At 32.1% G+C, this 20,184-nt stretch overlaps 2 protein-coding genes across 2 annotated transcripts; one reads left to right on the top strand and one right to left on the bottom strand.

Annotated features, from left to right (window-relative positions):
- Nucleotides 1–1,302: 1,302 nt before the first annotated feature.
- On the bottom strand, nt 1,303–9,949 carry LOC137921363 (probable peptidoglycan muropeptide transporter SLC46). Its single transcript, XM_068764074.1, has 7 exons — nt 9,467–9,949; nt 9,081–9,341; nt 8,300–8,474; nt 8,052–8,229; nt 6,971–7,349; nt 6,602–6,842; nt 1,303–2,984 (listed from the first exon to the last, which is right to left on the bottom strand). Exons 1-7 carry the CDS (start codon nt 9,597–9,599, stop codon nt 2,915–2,917), a joined length of 1,437 nt encoding a protein of 478 aa, XP_068620175.1. The 5' UTR covers nt 9,600–9,949; the 3' UTR covers nt 1,303–2,914.
- A 962-nt stretch (nt 9,950–10,911) lies between these two features.
- Eb1 (microtubule-associated protein RP/EB family member 1) lies at nt 10,912–19,485 on the top strand. The gene is made up of 6 exons (XM_068764248.1): nt 10,912–11,032; nt 11,384–11,666; nt 13,955–14,180; nt 15,206–15,309; nt 15,915–16,070; nt 18,407–19,485. The coding sequence occupies exons 2-6, from the start codon at nt 11,400–11,402 to the stop codon at nt 18,476–18,478; spliced, it is 825 nt and encodes a 274-aa protein (XP_068620349.1). The 5' UTR covers nt 10,912–11,032; nt 11,384–11,399; the 3' UTR covers nt 18,479–19,485.
- Nucleotides 19,486–20,184: the final 699 nt, after the last annotated feature.

The raw sequence follows: 20,184 nt of genomic DNA on the forward strand, positions 1-20,184 counted from the left end.
GGTCCACCTTGTGGCCCACTGTCCGGCGTTCGGAAGACTGCGCGCAGATTCCGAATGCCGGATGGGCAAAGAGATAGAGGAAAGGAATATCTCGGCCATCATGCAAGACGAAGGGGAGAGAGAATGCTTCCTCAGCTACTGCAGGAAGGTGGTAATAAATGCAATAGGTAAAAATAAAACGAACACTAAAATATAGAAATAAAAGGAATATAGTAGTACCAAAAATAGTGTAATAAATAGTATAATATAAGATGATAATTACAAAGAAAATAGGTGTTAAATATTTGAATAATAAATAATGTTGCAAAATAAAATAGTAAGGAAACTTAGAATGTAGTGGTTGAGGATGGATGTATGGCTAATGGAATGAAAGAGAAAGTCTGGGAAAATTGTAGAATGAAAGAAACATAACGAATGATAATAATAAATAAATTACTAGAATTAAAAAGTCCCTATCCCACACGAGATAGGGGAACGAGAGGTCCCCAACAGCGGGGACCATAAAAAAAAAAAAGGTAGCGAAGCTCGGAGATAACGACATTTAGGTTTTTACAAGTTCAAAATGTATTGCGACCACAAAGCGACTACCAACATCCTACAACTTACACAATTTTATAAACATATATAATATTTTTTTTTACTTCATAGGTAATTTTATAAATAATGTAAATGTTTTGATATTGTAAGATAGTATGATGTAAGTAATGTATATGTATCATCAGTGTATGTGTTGAGATCCACTATCGTGGAGCCCCATTTTCATTTCATGGACCTCCGAATTCTTATTCGCTGACGTAGACCCCTTGCAGGTTGTCATAGACCCCTAGGGGTCGATATACCACTTTGGGAATCACTGCCCTAAACGATCGTTTTCCTTAACCCATAAGCAATCACTTGCAACATTTAAGCAATAAACATAAATGAAAATTAACATTAATTCACATTTGAACCCAATGGGACCTGTTTTATCGTGATTATAAAAAAGTGTAATTAATTACTTTTAAATTTTTTTTCAATTTTTATTTTATATCTTAGTGGAATTTATATATACATTGCCACAGCAACTGCATACAGTTTAAAGCATGGACGAACTGTGAAGTGTGTTATTATAACATACTAGCTGATTAAATTCTATTAATTGTTATATTTAAAATACCAACTTTTAAAAACTGTTGTCATTAACTGTCCGATGCTTTGTCAAAAATTTTAATTACAAAGAAAAACATCATAAGCAGGTAACAGGCTGTTATAAATAATAAACGTTTTCAGTGTAAAGTATTATTTATACAAAATCATCGAGTCACAATATAAAAATAATATACGTATTTTATTTCTTATCAGTATCACAAAGTGTATCACAAATTGATCATGCTTTTGAAAAAAAAATGATATTTTTTAAAACTATTATAAAATTCTGTACACAAAGTACTTTTATACTTGACATACAATTCTTTTTTTTTGAATTAAAACTTAAGAACTACGTTCTACGAATTCAAACAGTATTTGTGGGATTATACAGATATTGAGCAGTGGTAGCTCAGTGGTAGAGGACTATGACTTGCGATCGTGATTCGCGGGTTTGATTTCTGGGATACAATTTCATATTATTTACAATTTTGCATTCATTACATATATTATCATTATATGGATTGCCACTGCTCACAAATTTCTACAAGTCGGGTATAGGTGCTTTCTCTGCGTACTACAATACCACACTGCGGTCCTCCTAGATAATTTTGGGAGAGGCCTATAAGTTGCAGTGGGCGTCTATGGGCTGAAAAGATGAACGTACAAATACTAAATGTTGTATGTTTATTATTTATATATATTTAATTTCGTTTAAGTTTACACGCTTGAATTAAAGTGACACTCAGTTTATTTATTTGAAATGCATAAGTTGCCCGTCGTTATATTTTATCAATAACAATAAAGATATGTTGGTTTTGTAAACAACACAATCTCGTAACAAATTTTATTATCTGTATGTGAATATTATTATATAAAGGTAATTTTTATTATTTTTTCTTTTAAACGTGCGTATGTTTTCTATTTTTAAACCGTTTAACAACTACATAATTTTATTAAGTCTTTCTAAGACGACGATTCCTCGATAAGCAGTTAAAAGCACTATATATTTATTTATACAATTCTATAAGTACCTCGTACAGATGACAATGTAAATTACAATATATTTATAATCGCCATCATGTCAGCCATTACACGGTCACTGCCTGGCGTTCCTCAAATATCGTCACAATAACCAGTATTCCTTTTTTGGAACCGCACTATCTCTGCTGCCCAAATGACACTTTCAGATTTCGCGGGTTTGAGATGGCAGGGCGCCTAGCCTGAAACTTATTTTAAGCTTACGAAGCTCGAGTGCTTCCGGGGGATCCACGGCTCGGGCCGTTACATACTGCTTTTTTAACTATTTGGGAGGCAGCTATACTTTAAGATCGCTTGTAAGGACAGTGACTAGGCCTAAGGGCGAACGGAACAGCTTGGGCTGTTAACTTGTCGATAATAACTGGTCTTACTTTGCCTGCATCTTTTTATTTACTATGACGTCAGTCCACCTAATGGAGGGGTCTACCCACGCTGCATGTACCAGTCGCCACTAGAAAACTTTTCTGCCTCAGATTAAAAAAAATCCTTTCGGCCTCAACGACCGTCGGCTGAGCGAAAGATATTTATTACAGTTAAAATTAATTTTTAATCACTTTTAAAACTTCCTGTTCCTGTAGGTAGATATAATAAAAATGTTTATTTCAACATAAGTACAAAGTCACACTCTGTATCTATACCTAAATCGATACCTATGATTACAGTATAAAAAAGATATAGGATTTAACATTTGTGACATTTATATGATAACACAAAGCACCTTTTGATTCTTATAATTAAATAATTACGATTAGTCTTCTTCTACTAAACGCTGGAAATTTTCTTGAGATCCTCCTTTCCATATGAAGTATTGCACAAACCTAAAAAATAAAGTCATTTTTAACATGAATAAAGTAAAAAAATAGTTTATTACATTGTCATTCAATGCATCAATTTTGTATTTATTACTGCGTAGGAAAACATATCCGTACACAGATTTTAATATAAACCTGTACATATTGGCAAGCGGCCCAAGGTTATTACGTTAATTACCTGCCCTTTTCGCCGCAAAACTTTGTGATCGGCACGGAAAAAATATGTTCGAGAATATTTTGTACACATTTTAAAAGTTTTATGTAATTATAAGGTATAACTATACTTCACTATATAATAATCAGTGATAATTGATCACAAATATACGCATAAAATTGTAACTTTATGATAATATTAACTGATAGATAAATCATCAAATCATCCTGGAAATTTCGTGTTCAAAATTAAATTACTTGGTTGTGTATTTAGGTAAATAAGATTAATATGATATAGACTTCAAACACGTTTCTCTTGTTCTCCCATCAGATCAACACTGCCCTTCCCTCACCGAATGATTACGAAAAAATTTTAAGTCGAAAACCGAATTCTGCCAACGAAATCCCCATAGCATCTCCAAGTAATTTACTAAAACAGATAACTTACTAATATTACATTAATTCCTTTAACTAACTTTTTTATTCGCGAAAACACAAAACTTTCTTTTTTTTTTGATTTTACAAAAGTTTGTCAAATAATAATGCATAATTTATATTTTTTTTTCGGACTAATATTGGATATCAGGTCACACGTCAGGCACGTCAGGTCTTTATATCACAGAAACCCCTTACTAGACTCACCTAAACTTACATAGTAAAAGTATATACAGGCCTAATCAATTGATTGCAAGCTTAAAACTTAAAATCCGTAACGTGAATATAGACCCGCCGAAAGCATAGAATAGTTTAGAATTTTGTTTAAAAAGTCAGTACATGTTACATTCATTAACTTTTTACAAAGCCTGTAGAGACAAATAGTAAACAATAGTTAATTTTTATTTAGAGCAGTGATAGCCCAGTGGTAGAGTACTAAGTACTTGTGATCATACTACGCGTGTTCGATTCCCAGGACACAATCTCATATAATTCATATTTTGCGGATTAATTATGTAGGATTGCCACTGCTCACAAATAAGTTTCCAGAGGATGGACAGCAGCGTCCGCTGAATACCATTATACCACACTGAGATCTCCAACCCGTTTACCAAGCGTGGCGATTGCGGTATATCTCCCATAGATATCTTTGAGAAAGGATTGTGCCTCGCAGTTGGCGTATATTGAAATGAAAAGTTAATTTTATTATGTAGTTATCGGAACATTGACAATTGTTTTAGTTACTATTTTATTATAACGTATTTATTATTTCTGAAATGACTGGTTTTTAGACAGGATGTACTATACATCAATTGACATCAAATGAGCAATACACGATACACTACCTTTAAAGCGTTTACATCTTATAACCAATTATCCTGTATAAATGCGATATTATATTTAATTTAGTAAAATAGTTCCAATACAATTGAATAACAACATAACCGAACAGTTGAATAACAATTTCATCAATTTTTTGTTTTTTCGTTATGTCAAAAAACTTTAACACAGTAATATAAAACTTTTAAAATCAGGAATTGAAAATAAACAGACAGGACATTATGGTCACTGACCGTTCGAGTCGAAACGTGTTTTAAAAATTATTGATTCGACCTTAAATTCAATGCCCAAAAAAAAATATATTAAAGTTTATTTTTAAAACAAGGTCCTTTGCAACAAGATTTACATTTCTTTTAGTTTTAAAAGTTGTTTTTGGGTTCTTTAAATCGGCCTGCGCTGTTAAATGCTATATATTTTATTAAGACCAGTATATATTTCAATTCAAAATACGAAATTAAAAATTGATAGTTATAATTAACACAAAGAACATAAAATTTGTAGAAAACCTATCGACTATGAAGTTGTAGTATTAAAATTACGTGTTTTTAGTAATTTAACAAAAAATTTTCAACGTTTCTTTCTTTTTGCACTTAATATCTCACATGAAAAATTATTACCAATCAAAGCAATTACATTTGCATTTATAATATACACAACTCGATAAACGTGTCCGTGCATCAAAAGACATTTCGGTCGTAACACGAGATTCAATAGCCTTTTTAGAGAAAATATATACATACAAATAAAACATCACTGATATGTCATCAATCTTAATAAAATTATATGTTTGTCATCTAAATATCCATCATTATATTATAGCCCAACAGATTGGCAAGTTAAAATAGCAGAACAGATGACCTCTAAGGTCCTGGAGTGGACACTATGGACCGGTAAGCGCAGCGTAGGCCGCTCACCCACAAGGTAGGTAAAGACATTTAGTTCGTCGAAAGATGCTAATTGCAGGTCGCTTCCAACCGGTCTTATTAAAAATAAAGATGATGTCAGGGTACCCTTCCATAGTGGTATGTTCAGAACCGTACTGCGTAATGATTTATATTTCAAATATGTAAAGCATGAAATTCGAGAAGGAATAATAATCAGGTAAAACAGACAAAAAGTTAATTTAACTTTTTATAGTCCTTAATACTTATCGGCTATATATATAGCAGGAAGGTATATTTTATTAAGAGCAGGCCGGATGGCCGATAATACTAAATTTATACATTACATTATTTTGCAGTCGAATGTGTAAATAAAGTTTATCTCTGTACATTAACACGTCGGGCTTATCAATATGTTTTTAAATATTATTTCGTACTTTCATCATCGATTTGATTTCTTTGCCTTTCCATTGAGAAAGATGTAAACAATTCAATGTACTCATTATAGTCACTAACACTATATAGTGATTTTGCATAGAAGACTAAGCTTAAATAAGGGTAAACTAATAGCTTATATATAAAATCAATGATTTCAGAAATAATAATTAACGTAATAATAATATAGTAAGAAGCGTTTTCAAAATTCGGATTACTACATAATAAAATTAATTATTGTTTACTATCTATTCTTGATGACTTTATACTGCTGCTACTGCATATTTAAAAAAAATGATTGTTTAACGTGATCACTTTATGTAGGAGATTGGTAATAGGTGATAAAGCTATAAAGGTTTTGGCTGAAAAATTAGCTAAACATCTCTTTAAAGCTTTAACATCCATAACCAACCTTGTATAACAGAAAATTATAATTAAAATCTGCTAAATAGATTTCATTATATTCAGAAGTTAAAACAAATTTGAGATATAAGTCCATGTTTCCCACGCCTCACATGGGGGCAATTTGATTGTTAATGGGGACAATTCGAAAGCGTACTCGGTACGTGTTTAACCCTTTCGTTTTAACATAAAAATTATATATGTTACATACATAGGAGAGCGTAAGAGTTTTAGAAAGGCTAAGGCATACCTTGGAACAAAAATGGTTGGATAATACTGGTATAGATCAACTGCCATCAAACTGCATATGGGGAACGTATTTTACTTCTCAATAATATAAAAATTGGAAACTTATATTTCTTTGTTTAATTATGACTCCTATATTTTACAGTTGAACAATTTTGCATTACTATTAACTTATTAAATTTTAATTAGGGATGTTTAAGGTATTTTTGCTAATATAATTAAAATACTTACCCTAATAAGATAACGCTAAGTCCAGTGATAGCGCTGCTAAGTATGTAAATGGCTCCAGGGAAAGATTTAATCGTATATGCATATAATGAACTGTAGATGGCAGGAGATATGAGTGGTACAATAGCTTCAATTGCACACATCAAGGCAAACACTTTTGCAATATCATCTGCAGGCAACATTTTTGTTAACATCGAACGTATCAATGGTGATGATAGGCCTCTGAATAAAGATACTCCAGCCCCTGAAATATATCCAAGGTTATATCAATGGTTTTTCAAAGAAAAACTTTTTTCTGTCTTGCAATGAACGCCCTATAATTGAAATGATGATGGTGTAGTCTGGCTAAAAAATAATGCTAAGTCAACTCACCCAAGTACATGAACCATGTTGTCACTGCAAATGTCTTTATTATGTATTCAGTAGTGGATGATAAGAAGGCTATTATTGAAAATGTCAAGTCCGTGATACGCAGCAGTTTTTGCACGAGCACCACTCCAATCAAAGAGCCCACGAAAGATATCGTCGTATTGACCGCTGAAAACGTTGTGTACTGCTTAATCGCCCAGTGCAGTTTGGTTCTCGTGTAATCATATTCCAAGTTCATTAATCCCATCATTATAAATATGGAGAAACTGTTAGCAAAAGTTAACAATAGTATTTGCGCTCGTCCGTTATTTGGCCGCTTTTTGAAACATTTTTCAATCATCTCTTTTATAAGAGAAACATCTAGTACCGATAACAGATCGCCCTAAAACAAACAACATAGTTAAATTAAATTTTAAGTTTATTCATAAGTGTGTAATACATTATTTTTAAAAAAAAATCTTTAAAAAATACTGGATTTGCATGTCTATACGTTATCTATTTTTTCTTGATAATAGCTTAAGTCACCTTGAAATATTACATACACCCCAATCAGGTTTAAATAGTCTTGACTTATTTCTCACGGTAATCTTTTTAATATGTTAGATTAATTAACACTTTTTATTAATCTAACATATTTTTTTTATTCAAATCCACTTTGCATCAATTATGGTGATTACTATTGATGCCGTGAGAAAAATGCGAAAGACGCCTTATTTCATAGAAACTAGAACAACATAAGCTTCTCTAGGATGTTATTATCCTTTAACAGAATCCTGGCAATCCTTCCACCACTATATTCTATTTTAAGTTTACTGCTTAATATTTGCACTCCCCTATAATATCTTGTACAAAGGTTTGGTTTCTTTTGATCACATGAAATTCATTTAATGGTACTTATTTCATTTTTTCTAATACATGTTAACATAAGTATAATAAATAAAAATAAATTTAAATAAGAAACCAATATTGTATAAGTAATTAACGACAATGTATTTAATCATTCTGTATATAATATATTTACATACTCATATAAACATTGGCAATCTGACTAGTCATTTGAATGTTTAAAATAAGTAAATTTTACCTGCACTGCTCCTGGTAAAGACTCTTTTAAACATACTACTGTAAATATGTATGCAATGACTTGAAGCGATGCAGTTATAAGCAATAAGTACACAACCCCAACAGTTCTTAAGACATATGAACTTGCAATAGATCCAATAACACTTCCAATTGAGACCACAGCTTCTAATAAAGTCATCCTAAAATAAATTTCTTATAAATTTTTTGCTCTACAGAATAGACTTTTAATAAAAGCCTTAACATCATTACCTGAAAGACCTTGTATCCACAGTAGTAATGTCACTTATATAGCAAAATGCGCCAGTGAACAGTGATGTGAAACCTCCCATGAAAGACATGGGTATTACAGTTAAAATGTACCACCATGGACCCAATGAATCGCACATACTATAGGCAACAGTTAATGCTCCACTTATTGACATGCCTATAAAAGTCAAATATTATTCAAATACAAACATCTATTAAAAAAAATTGCTACTTAAAAGTTTTCACTGCTATCAATGTGAAACTAATGTCATTGAATTCAAGCAAAATACTAAATTTATAAAAAAATGTAAATGATACAAAGACTTATTCATGGTCAAGGTGAATTACTATTTTTATTGGAAAATATTTACCTTCTCAGTTTGCACTTTTACAGTTTAATATAATACAAACCATGATTTGCAAAATATAGTAAGCAATAAGTTACAGTAAAGGGCATTCATTAAGTATGATAAGTCAGGGATATGGATGGGAGACACATAATAGTAACAATAAATACCAAAATATAATGTTAAAATATATACAATTTACATAGCCTTAGTATAAATGTTATGACATGAGGTAATATCTATATCTGGTAGAGATTAATAAGTGAAACAGCTTCTCAAACTTTAACTTAACATTGATACACAACTTTTCATTGATAATAAAAATATTGTAAAAAGTAAAATGAAGTATTAAATATAATCCTATAAAAAGATTTAAAATTCATGCTATGAATAATTTTGGTATTTTTAGTTATTTTTCAAAATTAATAAAAACTCACCAAAAAGCGGCCATACCACCAAAGGCTTTCTCCCATGTGTATCAGACCATACACCAAGAAATAGTGAGAGAATTGCTGGAGCTAATGATTCAAAAGTCATTCGAACCATAGAAACTAATGTCTCATATTTCTGTACTTCTTCTTCCAAGTGCTGACTAATGTTAGCTTTCGATGGAAAAAGGAATCCCTCACAATCTACCTCACTATGATTTAACGCATGTACACATGTGCGGTATAATATTAAATTTCTAGTCACAGCTCCTACAAATTTAAAGTTAAGCAAAAGTGATTATTAAATGTTATATACCATTATATTTCAAAACCTGGACACATTTACTACGTCCAACATTTTAAATTTAGTATTTACTGAACACAAATCACAATACCTGAAAGTGCAACAGACATCAATGTGAAAAACAATGGCAATTCCATTGTAATTCTGAATCTTTTATTAGAGACTGCAATTTCCATATTGACATTTGGATTATTTTCTGTAGGCTCTTCATCGTTTTGTGTCATATCTCAATAACGCACAATTAAGATTTAAAAAAAATGTTTTATATGGATAAATTTAAAATATCTTAAATATTGATAACAACGTTGTCATCACAAAGGCATACAAAACACTGTCCTAAAACTAGAATTGCTTTTGTATTTATGTCGACCTGTTGAAAACTGTCAACAAACTGCCTTAAAAAATTGTAAATACTGTGAGCCGATTGATATTTTTAAAGTCTTTTTGATAGGATTGTCTTTGTGACGGTACGGTCACTGTTGTCTTATTAGTGTTTACAGATTCTGCGAGTTTAATATCGTACACGAACATCGCTATACCTTTTATATCAATTTACTTTTATACAATCGCTCCAGTAGTGTTTACCGATACAGATGACATTAACATTTTTTTTTTAATAAGAAAGGCATAGGCAAGTGGTGGGCAGAGTGTGACAGATTCACATTTTACTATATTCACAGCAGTTAAAATCGATAGGTCACAATTCAATATTCTTACTATTACAGCATATTTCTATAGTTCTTAACAATAATGGAAGAAAGTAATAAAAGGTGTAATTGGCAGAAGATTATAAATGAGAAAAAAATTTGAGCTGTTATCGCCAAATTATGGTCAATAAACATTCTTGTATTTACTAATTTTTTAAGTAAATTAACTTAAGTAAACCTATTAAGAAACGATTTTACCTATTAAAATTATCTGATTAAATACTTTTAATAACAGTACTACTTACTAACAGTACTTTGTTAGAGTATTGTTTTATTAATATATATTCGTCATAATTATATATTTTTGTTTTAATAATTTGCCATGTAAAATTGGACATTAAAAACAAGCAATTCCATTTAAGACAACATTTTATTTCATGTATCACGGTATTGTGTAATCAAAGTTTACTATATTCAGGAGTTTTATTTATTATTTTAATCAAAATATTAATTAGGGTAAGATGTCGATGAATTTGACATATAACAAAATGTAAACATAAAAAAGATAAAGTGACTGATTCAGCTTTTAATACACAGGCACTATTACTTATATACCATACATTGGCAAACTTTAAGTCCTTAGTTAAACATAGTTGGGAAGGTTAAAAGATCTAATGACATTTACATTACCCCAAAAAAAGTCATCCATAAAACACTTCCACATATCAATAAATATCAACTATAAAACATTTTACTAAACATTCACGAGGAAGATACTTTTATATTTTTATTTTTAATAGGGAAAGAGTCATAGGTATTTTAGTGCATAATCGGTATCTCAAATTTTAACCATCCAATCACTTTATAGACGATGCTTTGAAATGTACATATTGTCTATGAATAACAGGACGAAGTCGAGTACATTTTTAGAGAAAACGTTAAAGTTTTTGACCACATTATTCACTATAAACCTCAGTGTTGAGGGAAATATTTATCTTTCTGAATATAAGGTTGGTAAACTATAGTTGAATTTTAGATTAAAACACACGTGTCGAAAGTACGAGAGATTTCGATTTTTGATGAGTCGTCTTCTGTCATAACCGCTTCCGCTGTTAAATAAGACAAATTTGTCGCTCTCTGGCAACATGTATTGTCTTTAACTACACAAGTTAGAATTGTACCTGATTGATTATAATACAAATTGCGATATTCGCTTAAAGGAATTCTTCGTTTCTTGTTTTCAGTGCGACCTATTTTTAGAACAGCTTTCTTTTTTTTTTCTCGGCAGTCGCCGATGCCTTCTTACCGGTGATTTAGAACTTCTTCAATTGGTGGATAGATAATACAATTTGTGTTTCCAGAATCTGAGTTATAAAAATGGCAGTGAACGTGTATTCAACTAACGTAACCTCCGAAAATTTGTCTCGGCACGATATGTTAGCGTGGGTTAATGACTGCCTACAATCAAATTTTGCGAAAATTGAAGAGCTATGTACCGGTGCTGCATATTGTCAATTCATGGATATGTTATTCCCTGGTAGTGTACCCATTAAGAGAATCAAATTCAAGACTAACTTGGAACATGAATATATACAAAATTTCAAAATATTACAGGCAGCATTTAAAAAGATGAGTGTTGATAAGGTAAGTGATAGTATTTTAAAATAAAAAGATTTGGTTTGATAAAAATGTGCAATTAGAAATTCTTATTGTGTATATTTGAGATTTATGGGTGACATGCCCATAAACTATGTTATTCCAAGTATCACTAATTTATTACTTTTCAAATGTAGTTATTTTATTTTATTATTTTATTTATATTACTCCTAATGTACCTAATTCTATGTTTGAAATGTTTAATTTTTGTGTGAAAGCAACCTTCTAAAATACAGAATTCTTTGGACACTTTGTGAAATTGCCATTTTATATTAAAACAATGAAACTAAAAAATAAAAATCATATAACTAATTTATTGTTATATTACACATGTGCCACAGTTATTGATTGCAATTTTGCTCTTTTATGGAAAGATCATTGATTTCTTTGATTGAAATCAAAATATTTCTCCTGGTAGCAAAATTAAATGATTATTTATAAGGCAGTATTAATCAGATGGTAGAAGGTCTTGAAAGTAAAAGAAGTGATGGAAAACTTCAATTGCAGAAGCTGGTTTTTATAGATTTGTGACTATTTTATCATTTGTTTTTTAGTAGTGTGGGTATTTATATCAACAAGGTAATAATTAAAACAACACTGCCTTTCAAATTATAATTATGTACAGTAAATATTATGTATTTTTTTATTCTTGCTGACCCAGTACAATTTATTTTTATGTAATTAGTAAATATACCGTTTTTCTCATTATCTATTAGAATAATTACAGAATCAAATTGGAAAATAAGATAAAATTATTATTTTTATTTTATCTCATTGTCCTATTATTATATTAAAATTATTACACAATCACTTAATTTCAAATGTTTAAATTTTTTGTTTTCATGTAAATAAAACCTTCCTCAAAATATTACCTTTACAATGGAAAATGGTTTAGATAAGATTAAACTATCTTTTCATGGAATCTGTTTTTAAAATATTAAATTGGTGTCTGATAATTTCAATGACATTAAGTTTTTTAAAGATCAACCCCAAAGAAAATTATGTTTCCAAGATTCCGACATTTTAAATGTCAATAATCAAAATCAAATCTATACTAGTTTTTTTTTTATTATAAAGAAACACTTAAAAATTATTCTTCCATTCGATTTATTTAATTGATAAGTTTGTGTGTATAATGTAATGTAAAATATTTGCATGTAAACAGGAAAAATATAATGCAAAATTTATAGGTATTTGTTACATGATAGCTAATACAGAATGACCTTATTTATGATTTGATCACAAATTTGTCCTCACTGTGTATAACAAGATAATATTCTTTTTTATATCATCAAAAATTAATTGTATAGAAAATTAATTGTATAGAAAAATTAATTGGTACAGATTAACATGTCAAATGTTTGTCAAAAATTGTTTCCTTATAGGCAACATGTGTCTCTCCAGTGAGCTATATCTCACTGAACCATTTAAGCCATGGGTGTCACCCAAAAACTGTATATCAAAGTCTTCAGAAAGATTTCCCACAAACCACATATACAACTATCAAATATAATGCACTAAGGAATGATGTGGCCTGTGGCCTTGTCCAACTGGATGGTCTCAAAATCTAATAAAAGATATTATGTTTATAATAAATTAAGTTTTTTGGCGTTTGCTCTAAAACTAGCCAGTAAAATTTATGAATATATGACTACATTTTATATAGTACAGAATAAAATGTCAATAAAAAAATATTTCCTCATTGCGGCTTGGCCCAAATGGCGCAGTGCACTAGGCTCATTGGTGGGTGTGTTAAAGGATAATTTAAACCAAGTATTTGTAAACAATAACTTACATTTACCCAATGCAATATCTTCCTGTGTAATTTTGTAGGTAATACCAGTGGACAAGTTGATAAAGGGGAGGTTTCAAGACAATTTTGAGTTTTTACAGTGGTTTAAAAAGTTTTTTGATGCGAACTATGATGGTCGGGAGTACGAGGCGTTGGAGGCGCGTGGTGGCGTCAGTATCGGCTCCGGGGCATGCGATAGTGGGGTCCCACTATGTGGAGGTGGCGCCGCCCCACTTCGGGCCCGGAGGGCACCGGCCTCGCACCACTCCGGCAGTACGCATTCGCACCAGCAGCCACCTACCTGCAAGCATTCATCTAGACAACTTCATTTAGCTATCGCAGTCCACGTCATGGACTAACAGAACGATACCTATGAGTGCAAATAAACACATCTCGGTCCCCGCACCATCGCTCTCACCACACACGTTTCAAACTTTAGATTCCTTTTGTTTGTTATCTATCCATTTTGTTTTTTCTTTTGTAGATAGTTCCCATTGACAAACTGGTGAAGGGTCGTTTCCAAGACAACTTTGAGTTCTTACAATGGTTCAAAAAGTTTTTCGATGCCAACTATGGGGGCACGGAGTATGACGCTGTTGCGCAACGCGAAGGCCTGCCTATGGGGCACGGAGGCTCTGCGGCGCCTCGGGCTTCGAGCGTTAAGAAACCGGCGGCGCCCGTCGCAAAAGTCGCAGCTAGACCCCAAACCAGTACTATTTGTTTTCTTAATTCTTTCATAGATTGCTTTAAAGTACGCTTTTATGAAGGCTTGTTACATTTAAAATATAACATGATTTACCGTTAAGCCTTTAGAATAAATATTTTTATATCGCATTTAACAGAAGCTTAGCCAATAATCTACTATCTATAAAGCATTATTAACAATGTTTTTTAATTATTTTTTTCAGTTTCAGTCTTTGTTTGTAATTTTTGATTGCGTTAATTACTTTATTGTTTTCTTTATAAATGTACTTTAATTTTCTATTATTTATTAGGTGTTTAAATACTAATAACACTCATAGAAAATTATTGGTTTAAAATAATAAATTAATAATATTTTTATACAATGGAAGTGAGAAGAGAAGCGGGCGGGTGTTCACCTGAGGGTAGATGATACTCCTCCCTCATGACTGATCCAGCATTTTACAATGGCCCAGAGATACATTGGCCCAATTATTCTTCTACCTATAGATCTTTTAGACTTAAACACAATTACGACTTGTACATTATTATTAGTGGTTAGGATCACGTTTATTTTCGCGCAATAAATAGATGATTTTTAAAATAAAGTAAAAGAGTTATAAGAATATTTTTAACAGTATCGAGTTTCTTGACAGATTTTTCTTGAATTAACATCCTAAACCTGGCAGTAGTATGTGGAGAAAATTGTAACTTATAATACTCTGCATAAATATATTTTTAAATGTACATATGTCAATGACTTCATGTTTCAAAGGCGCTTAGCGAAGCCTATTCGAAAGGATAAATAAAATGATACATGTTTTAGGTCGATTTAAACACCTAGGCCTGTCTAAAAGTTTTCAAACTATTAACAACATAAAACCATATGAAACCTGCTAGTAACATAATATCACTTATTGAAGCTCACGCCCTGAAATAGGCTGGAAAAATCGAAATCTGTAGAACCCCTTCATACGAAATAATCCATTTATTTTATGTCTACTTGAGTTAATCGTACAATTTTATATTTTAAAAGTTCGTTTTTATTTAACAGTCGGCAAGGCTAACAGCACAGTGAGGTCTCCACCAGTCAATTTAGCCAGGTTAAATCAAAGTCCAAAGGGAGATTCCAAAGCCATAGATGAACTTAACCACCAGGTAATTTTACTCTTATGTATAAAACATTAATAACACTTAATTTCTAATTAGTATTATTATGCATCGTAACTTGAAAACCATACGGTATATTATGTATTTTTTCTCTAACGTAATAAGTTATCTTTGAGAGAATGCTGCAAAGAGAACGTAATACTGGTCATCTATTATCTATTGGCTTCGGCTATGAAAGATTTTTGGTCAAATTGGAGTGAGCTGACTAATAATTAGCTTGTGTAATTGTGAATACCTCTGGAACTGGTTTCCGTTTGGCAGAAGGGCCTAAGAGTCATGGCCTGGCCACCCATGGCGAGCCTACATGGTAAGTTCGAAGTATAGAGTGGGAGCCCGCGAGGTGGCCGCTCTATGTGGAAGCCGACTTCAAAGTCGAGCATAAAGCTTGTAGAGCAGAAGTGGATGAATCTGTCTCTACTTCAGCAGTTGGGTCGGAGGCAGAAGTCTTCGTGAATATTAAATGTTGGAAAACCTCCGGAAAAAAGTAACCTTAAAGAGGTTTTATGCGACACACATTAAAGAGAATTTAAAGTAATATTGCCTTATTCTATCACCATTGACGGTTATATCATAAGTTTGTTTCAATTTACCAGGTAAACGAATTAAAAGCAACTGTCGATGGTTTGGAAAAGGAGAGGGACTTTTACTTCGGTAAACTTCGAGACATAGAGGTCATCTGTCAAGAGATTGAAGAACAACAAAGTGCCCCAATAATACGGAAAATTTTGGAAATATTGTATGCTACTGAGGTGGGTAATATGTAATAAGATTTATTTTGTGTAATTAATTATATTTTTTAACGATTTTCCTATGGAAAACATGTACGTGTTCGGCATGAACATCATCAATATATCAGCCCCCTAGATATAGACCTCCCCCTAGAATTCCAATTACACTTGCAAGAGACGGCGTGTATCCAGCGATTTCCCATTTCCTTAATAAATTTTAAATTTCCTTTCTATGGTATTATAAAAAATAAAACTTATAATACTCTAAAATTTTATCTTTTTAGTAAGGGTGGAACTGACGGTCGCAATATTACCCTAACCAAGTTTTAAAAATTTCCCTCCGTCTAATTGCTCGGCTAATGATATGTACCATCATTATCTCAAGGCGACAAGCAGAAAAATAGTAACAAAGCCCGTTGGGAGTTATTCACTGTTTCTTAAAACGTGTTGGGTTGAAGGTTTGAGACCTAATATTCGTAAAATCGAGAAACTCTCCTAGAATACATATCTACACAGTTATAATACAGATTGAACAATCTATAACTACTTCTGTCAGAAATGAAAAAATCCGTAGTAGAACCAAAGTTTTCGACGTAGCTGTAATAGATACTCATATGTTGTGGTAGTGGGCGGGGCATATCGCACCTGCAACTATGGTAGTTTGGGTCAAAAGGTTCTCGAGTGAGGACGACGACCCGGCAGACGTAGCGCAGGCAGACTCCTCCCTACGGACCGACTACAACAGTCAAAGTCATGTGTAGTCGGATCATAGATCATAGTTCGATCTTTGAAGGCCTATGCCTTACAATGGGCATCTATCAGCTGACATAATGATGATGACAGGTCCGACGTTAGTCATGAATATCAGTATTTCGCCCACTGAGGGAATCATGACCTATTTCATACTACTGCACCACACGTCAATTATACGTGTAGAAATATTTACAGTTTTCTTTTCATTATCGTTGTATATGTTATAAATACTTGAAATGAAACGTGCCATAAATACATAAGTTACACAATTTGCGAAACGGCGGGCCTTGATAGCGTGGTTTATACGGTATTATGGTCAAGGTGGGTTTCTCTTGCCGCGCATGCTTTACCATAAAAGTTAGCTTGTTTAGCTTAAAAAATAAGAGTAGGCATACACAGTATGTCTGTCATGAAACCTTGAACTACTTAAGTTATATAATAATCTATTATTGCAAATGGTACGATTAACTGTCTGAATTTGTTAAAAAAATGTATATCTTTTCCCATCAGAAAATTTTAAGAAAACGAGCGTTATAATATTAAATTAATATCAAGGAATTTACGCGAAAATAATTTTGTTTACACAGTGTAACCGTCTATTCTCCCATATAGATGACTCCTTGTGTATGAGTTCAAGGGATGTAAAAAAAAATCTATATAATGAATATTTTTAAGCACTGTTAAGATAATATGAGAGAAACATTATTCTTAGGTATTAATTAAGTTTAATCTAACAAAAATGCTATGAAAAAGTATTCAAATATCTTTTTTTCTATATTTTATTTTCATAATCTTAGTTTATAATTTTTCATATTTATTGGTGGAAGTTTGTTATTACATATTTTATTTTTGGTCTTATTTAAACTTACCATATTTTAATTAGCCTGTAAGCTTTCTTCAAAACTCCGGTGGATTTATTGGATCTCTCAGGTCTGCCAGATAGTTTGGGTCCACTCTTGTGCTCAAACGTGAGGGTCCATACCTCTTATATATATTCTCCTAACGTGCCCCGCCGCTGCGGTTAGTGTAATGCTTTACTTTGAAGCAAATTGTCAGGACTTCCATGGTGCTCTAGGCATGGTGATGTCTACAAATGGTATTGTCTACAAAAGTTATTGAGAAGTGTTAGCCTTCATTGCAGAAGCTATGTACACTTACCCTAGAGCAGTATTTTTCAACCTTTTATGTGCAATGGCCTACTTTAGCCTTTCTAAAATTCTTACGCCCCCCCTATTTAACATATATTTTTATATTAAAGCGAAAGTGTTAAAATCGTGTCGAGTCGTGTTGATTAAATTGCCCCTTTGAGGGGCATAGGCTCCACGTTGGAAAACACAGCCCTACAGAGTATTTTTTGAGGGATGTACTCGTAAAAACTGATAAGTTCAATTTAATATTTACCGATTTGGAAAAATAATAATTATAACTAATTTGGCATAAGTAAGTGGTTGAGTTATGAAGTATGAGTATAGAAATCCCTTTCCATTTTTAAGTGAAATATGAGAGTAGGAGTGTGAATCTCACAGATCCAACCCCAGCATTAATGTTACATGTGCCAGCATCGGAATGTTAAATATAAAATAATGACATTAATCTTTTCACAGGACGGTTTCGCACCTCCCGAAGAAATAGACGGAGACAACCCTCATCCACCCGAAGAGGAAGACGAATATTGAGAATATCTTGTAAAATTTACGCGTATCATAGAGCTCTTTGTATAATAAACTCGAAATTTTATCGCTTTACAATTATCAATAGTATTAAATGCTTAGTATTTCACAGCCAATAAGTCGTAACGGACATATTGTAGAGTAATAAATTACGAGTAGACAGTGGCCCAAAAATTTATCAAACTGTACTGTATAAAGTTCCTACAAAATCTATGACCAAACAAATATATTAAACATGGATTCATATTTATATCTTAGCATTAAACATTTTTATAATTTCTATAAAAAGATTGGGCTATATCATCTATGTCAGATCTAAATACATTCCTTTACGTTCCTCCTCTTTTAGTTTTGAAAAATAATAGGTGGCAGGAAAATTAAATTAAATGAATCAATGACGATATATGTGAAATGCGGTGCTGGGAGAAGAGTTCTTCCCAATTTGCATAAAAATATTATTTTTGGGCCACTGGTCCCAATGTAAACGTGCATTTATTAGGTTGTTAAATATGAAAGAGGTTTACTGTTTCTTGTTTCTGTTATGTCGAAATTGACTGAAAATATATTTGGTACTAAATTAACATTCACGCAAGTGACTGAATTAGATCTGAGCGTATGTAATAGCCAACGAAAAATGTTGTTATGGCAATGAGGAGTACCACAAGATTAGGAAATAACGTATGATTAGCAAACTAACACTCGTAGGGCACTCATTATTTACAATTATCTTGTTTTAGGTAAATCAATTTGTCTTTTTTTCTATGTATAAAGCAAGCATAGTTAATAGACAATGGTAAACAAAATCTAACTAGCGATAGAAGTATTTTAAAGAAGAATTATTTTAACAGAGTTGTTTCCACAAGACCGATTGTTGCTAAGCTTTCTAACGACTTGTTGGCAATGAGACTTTGACAATTAAATTATTTGCTTACAATATAAAAAAATCTTATCTGCCGCTATTAAATAAGGACCTCTGGTATTAACATTATCTGAATTATGAATAAATAACTTCATCGAACAATTGTTTGTTTACTTTACCCCAAAGTATCGGCATTTTTCTGCGCAAGGCCCTTGATCAAAATACAAATATAACAATAAATGGTGATGTTCTTAACTTACATAGTTCTCCTGAATGTCACAATCGATTCTCAACCTCACATCGAGTCTTTTGCGGTCAAGTTCATTGCTACAGCTTATACCGTTGAGAACATTTGCGAGCTCAGTCCTAGCATTTGAGTCGTCTTGCAACTTTCCCGCCTGCAGTATTGCTGAACACAATTAAGTCTCTGCCTGCACTTGATGGCCTGCGACGCCTGACAATACCTTTTGTTTAATCGTTACTTGCGCGCTTTGGAACAAATAACGTCATAAATAAATAGGATATGCTATGAAACTTAGTTTTCATCACGTGGCACAGGTGTTTCTTTATTAACGCGAACTGAACTTTGAAGTTAACGAATGCTTCACGGTGCCAACGAAACTAATTTAGACATGCCTCGCCATCCCGCGTTTCTTAGCCGCTTGCTGGCCTGTGTTAACTAGTAGTTAACAAAAAAAAAATGTTTGTGTTAACTGGTACTTAACATTCTGATGATTTTCTTGTTAAATTTAATTTTTTGTTCAAGATTGTTTGTGGTTATCAAGGTGAGTAAACACCTAACGCGTAGATATAAATAAATATTTGAATTTTTTCAAGACCTACAATATAAGGC

Source organism: Battus philenor, unplaced genomic scaffold (assembly GCF_028537555.1).
Source record: "Battus philenor isolate CCGP_79_NKW_IND1 unplaced genomic scaffold, ilBatPhil1.0.hap1 SCAF_19, whole genome shotgun sequence".
Lineage (NCBI taxonomy): Eukaryota > Metazoa > Arthropoda > Insecta > Lepidoptera > Papilionidae > Battus > Battus philenor.

Bases quoted from the DNA above. Each gene is read 5' to 3' on its own strand.
- Eb1 (XM_068764248.1), top strand. From the start codon at position 11,400: ATGGCAGTGAACGTGTATTCAACTAACGTAACCTCCGAAAATTTGTCT. The intron at 15,310-15,914 runs GTAATTTTACTC...TCAATTTACCAG, and splicing joins TAGATGAACTTAACCACCAG to GTAAACGAATTAAAAGCAAC. The intron at 16,071-18,406 runs GTGGGTAATATG...ATCTTTTCACAG, and splicing joins AAATATTGTATGCTACTGAG to GACGGTTTCGCACCTCCCGA.
- LOC137921363 (XM_068764074.1), bottom strand. From the start codon at position 9,599: ATGACACAAAACGATGAAGAGCCTACAGAAAATAATCCAAATGTCAAT. The intron at 9,342-9,466 runs GTATTGTGATTT...TTAAATTTGTAG, and splicing joins GATGTCTGTTGCACTTTCAG to GAGCTGTGACTAGAAATTTA. The intron at 6,843-6,970 runs GTGAGTTGACTT...GATATATTTCAG, and splicing joins AACATGGTTCATGTACTTGG to GGGCTGGAGTATCTTTATTC.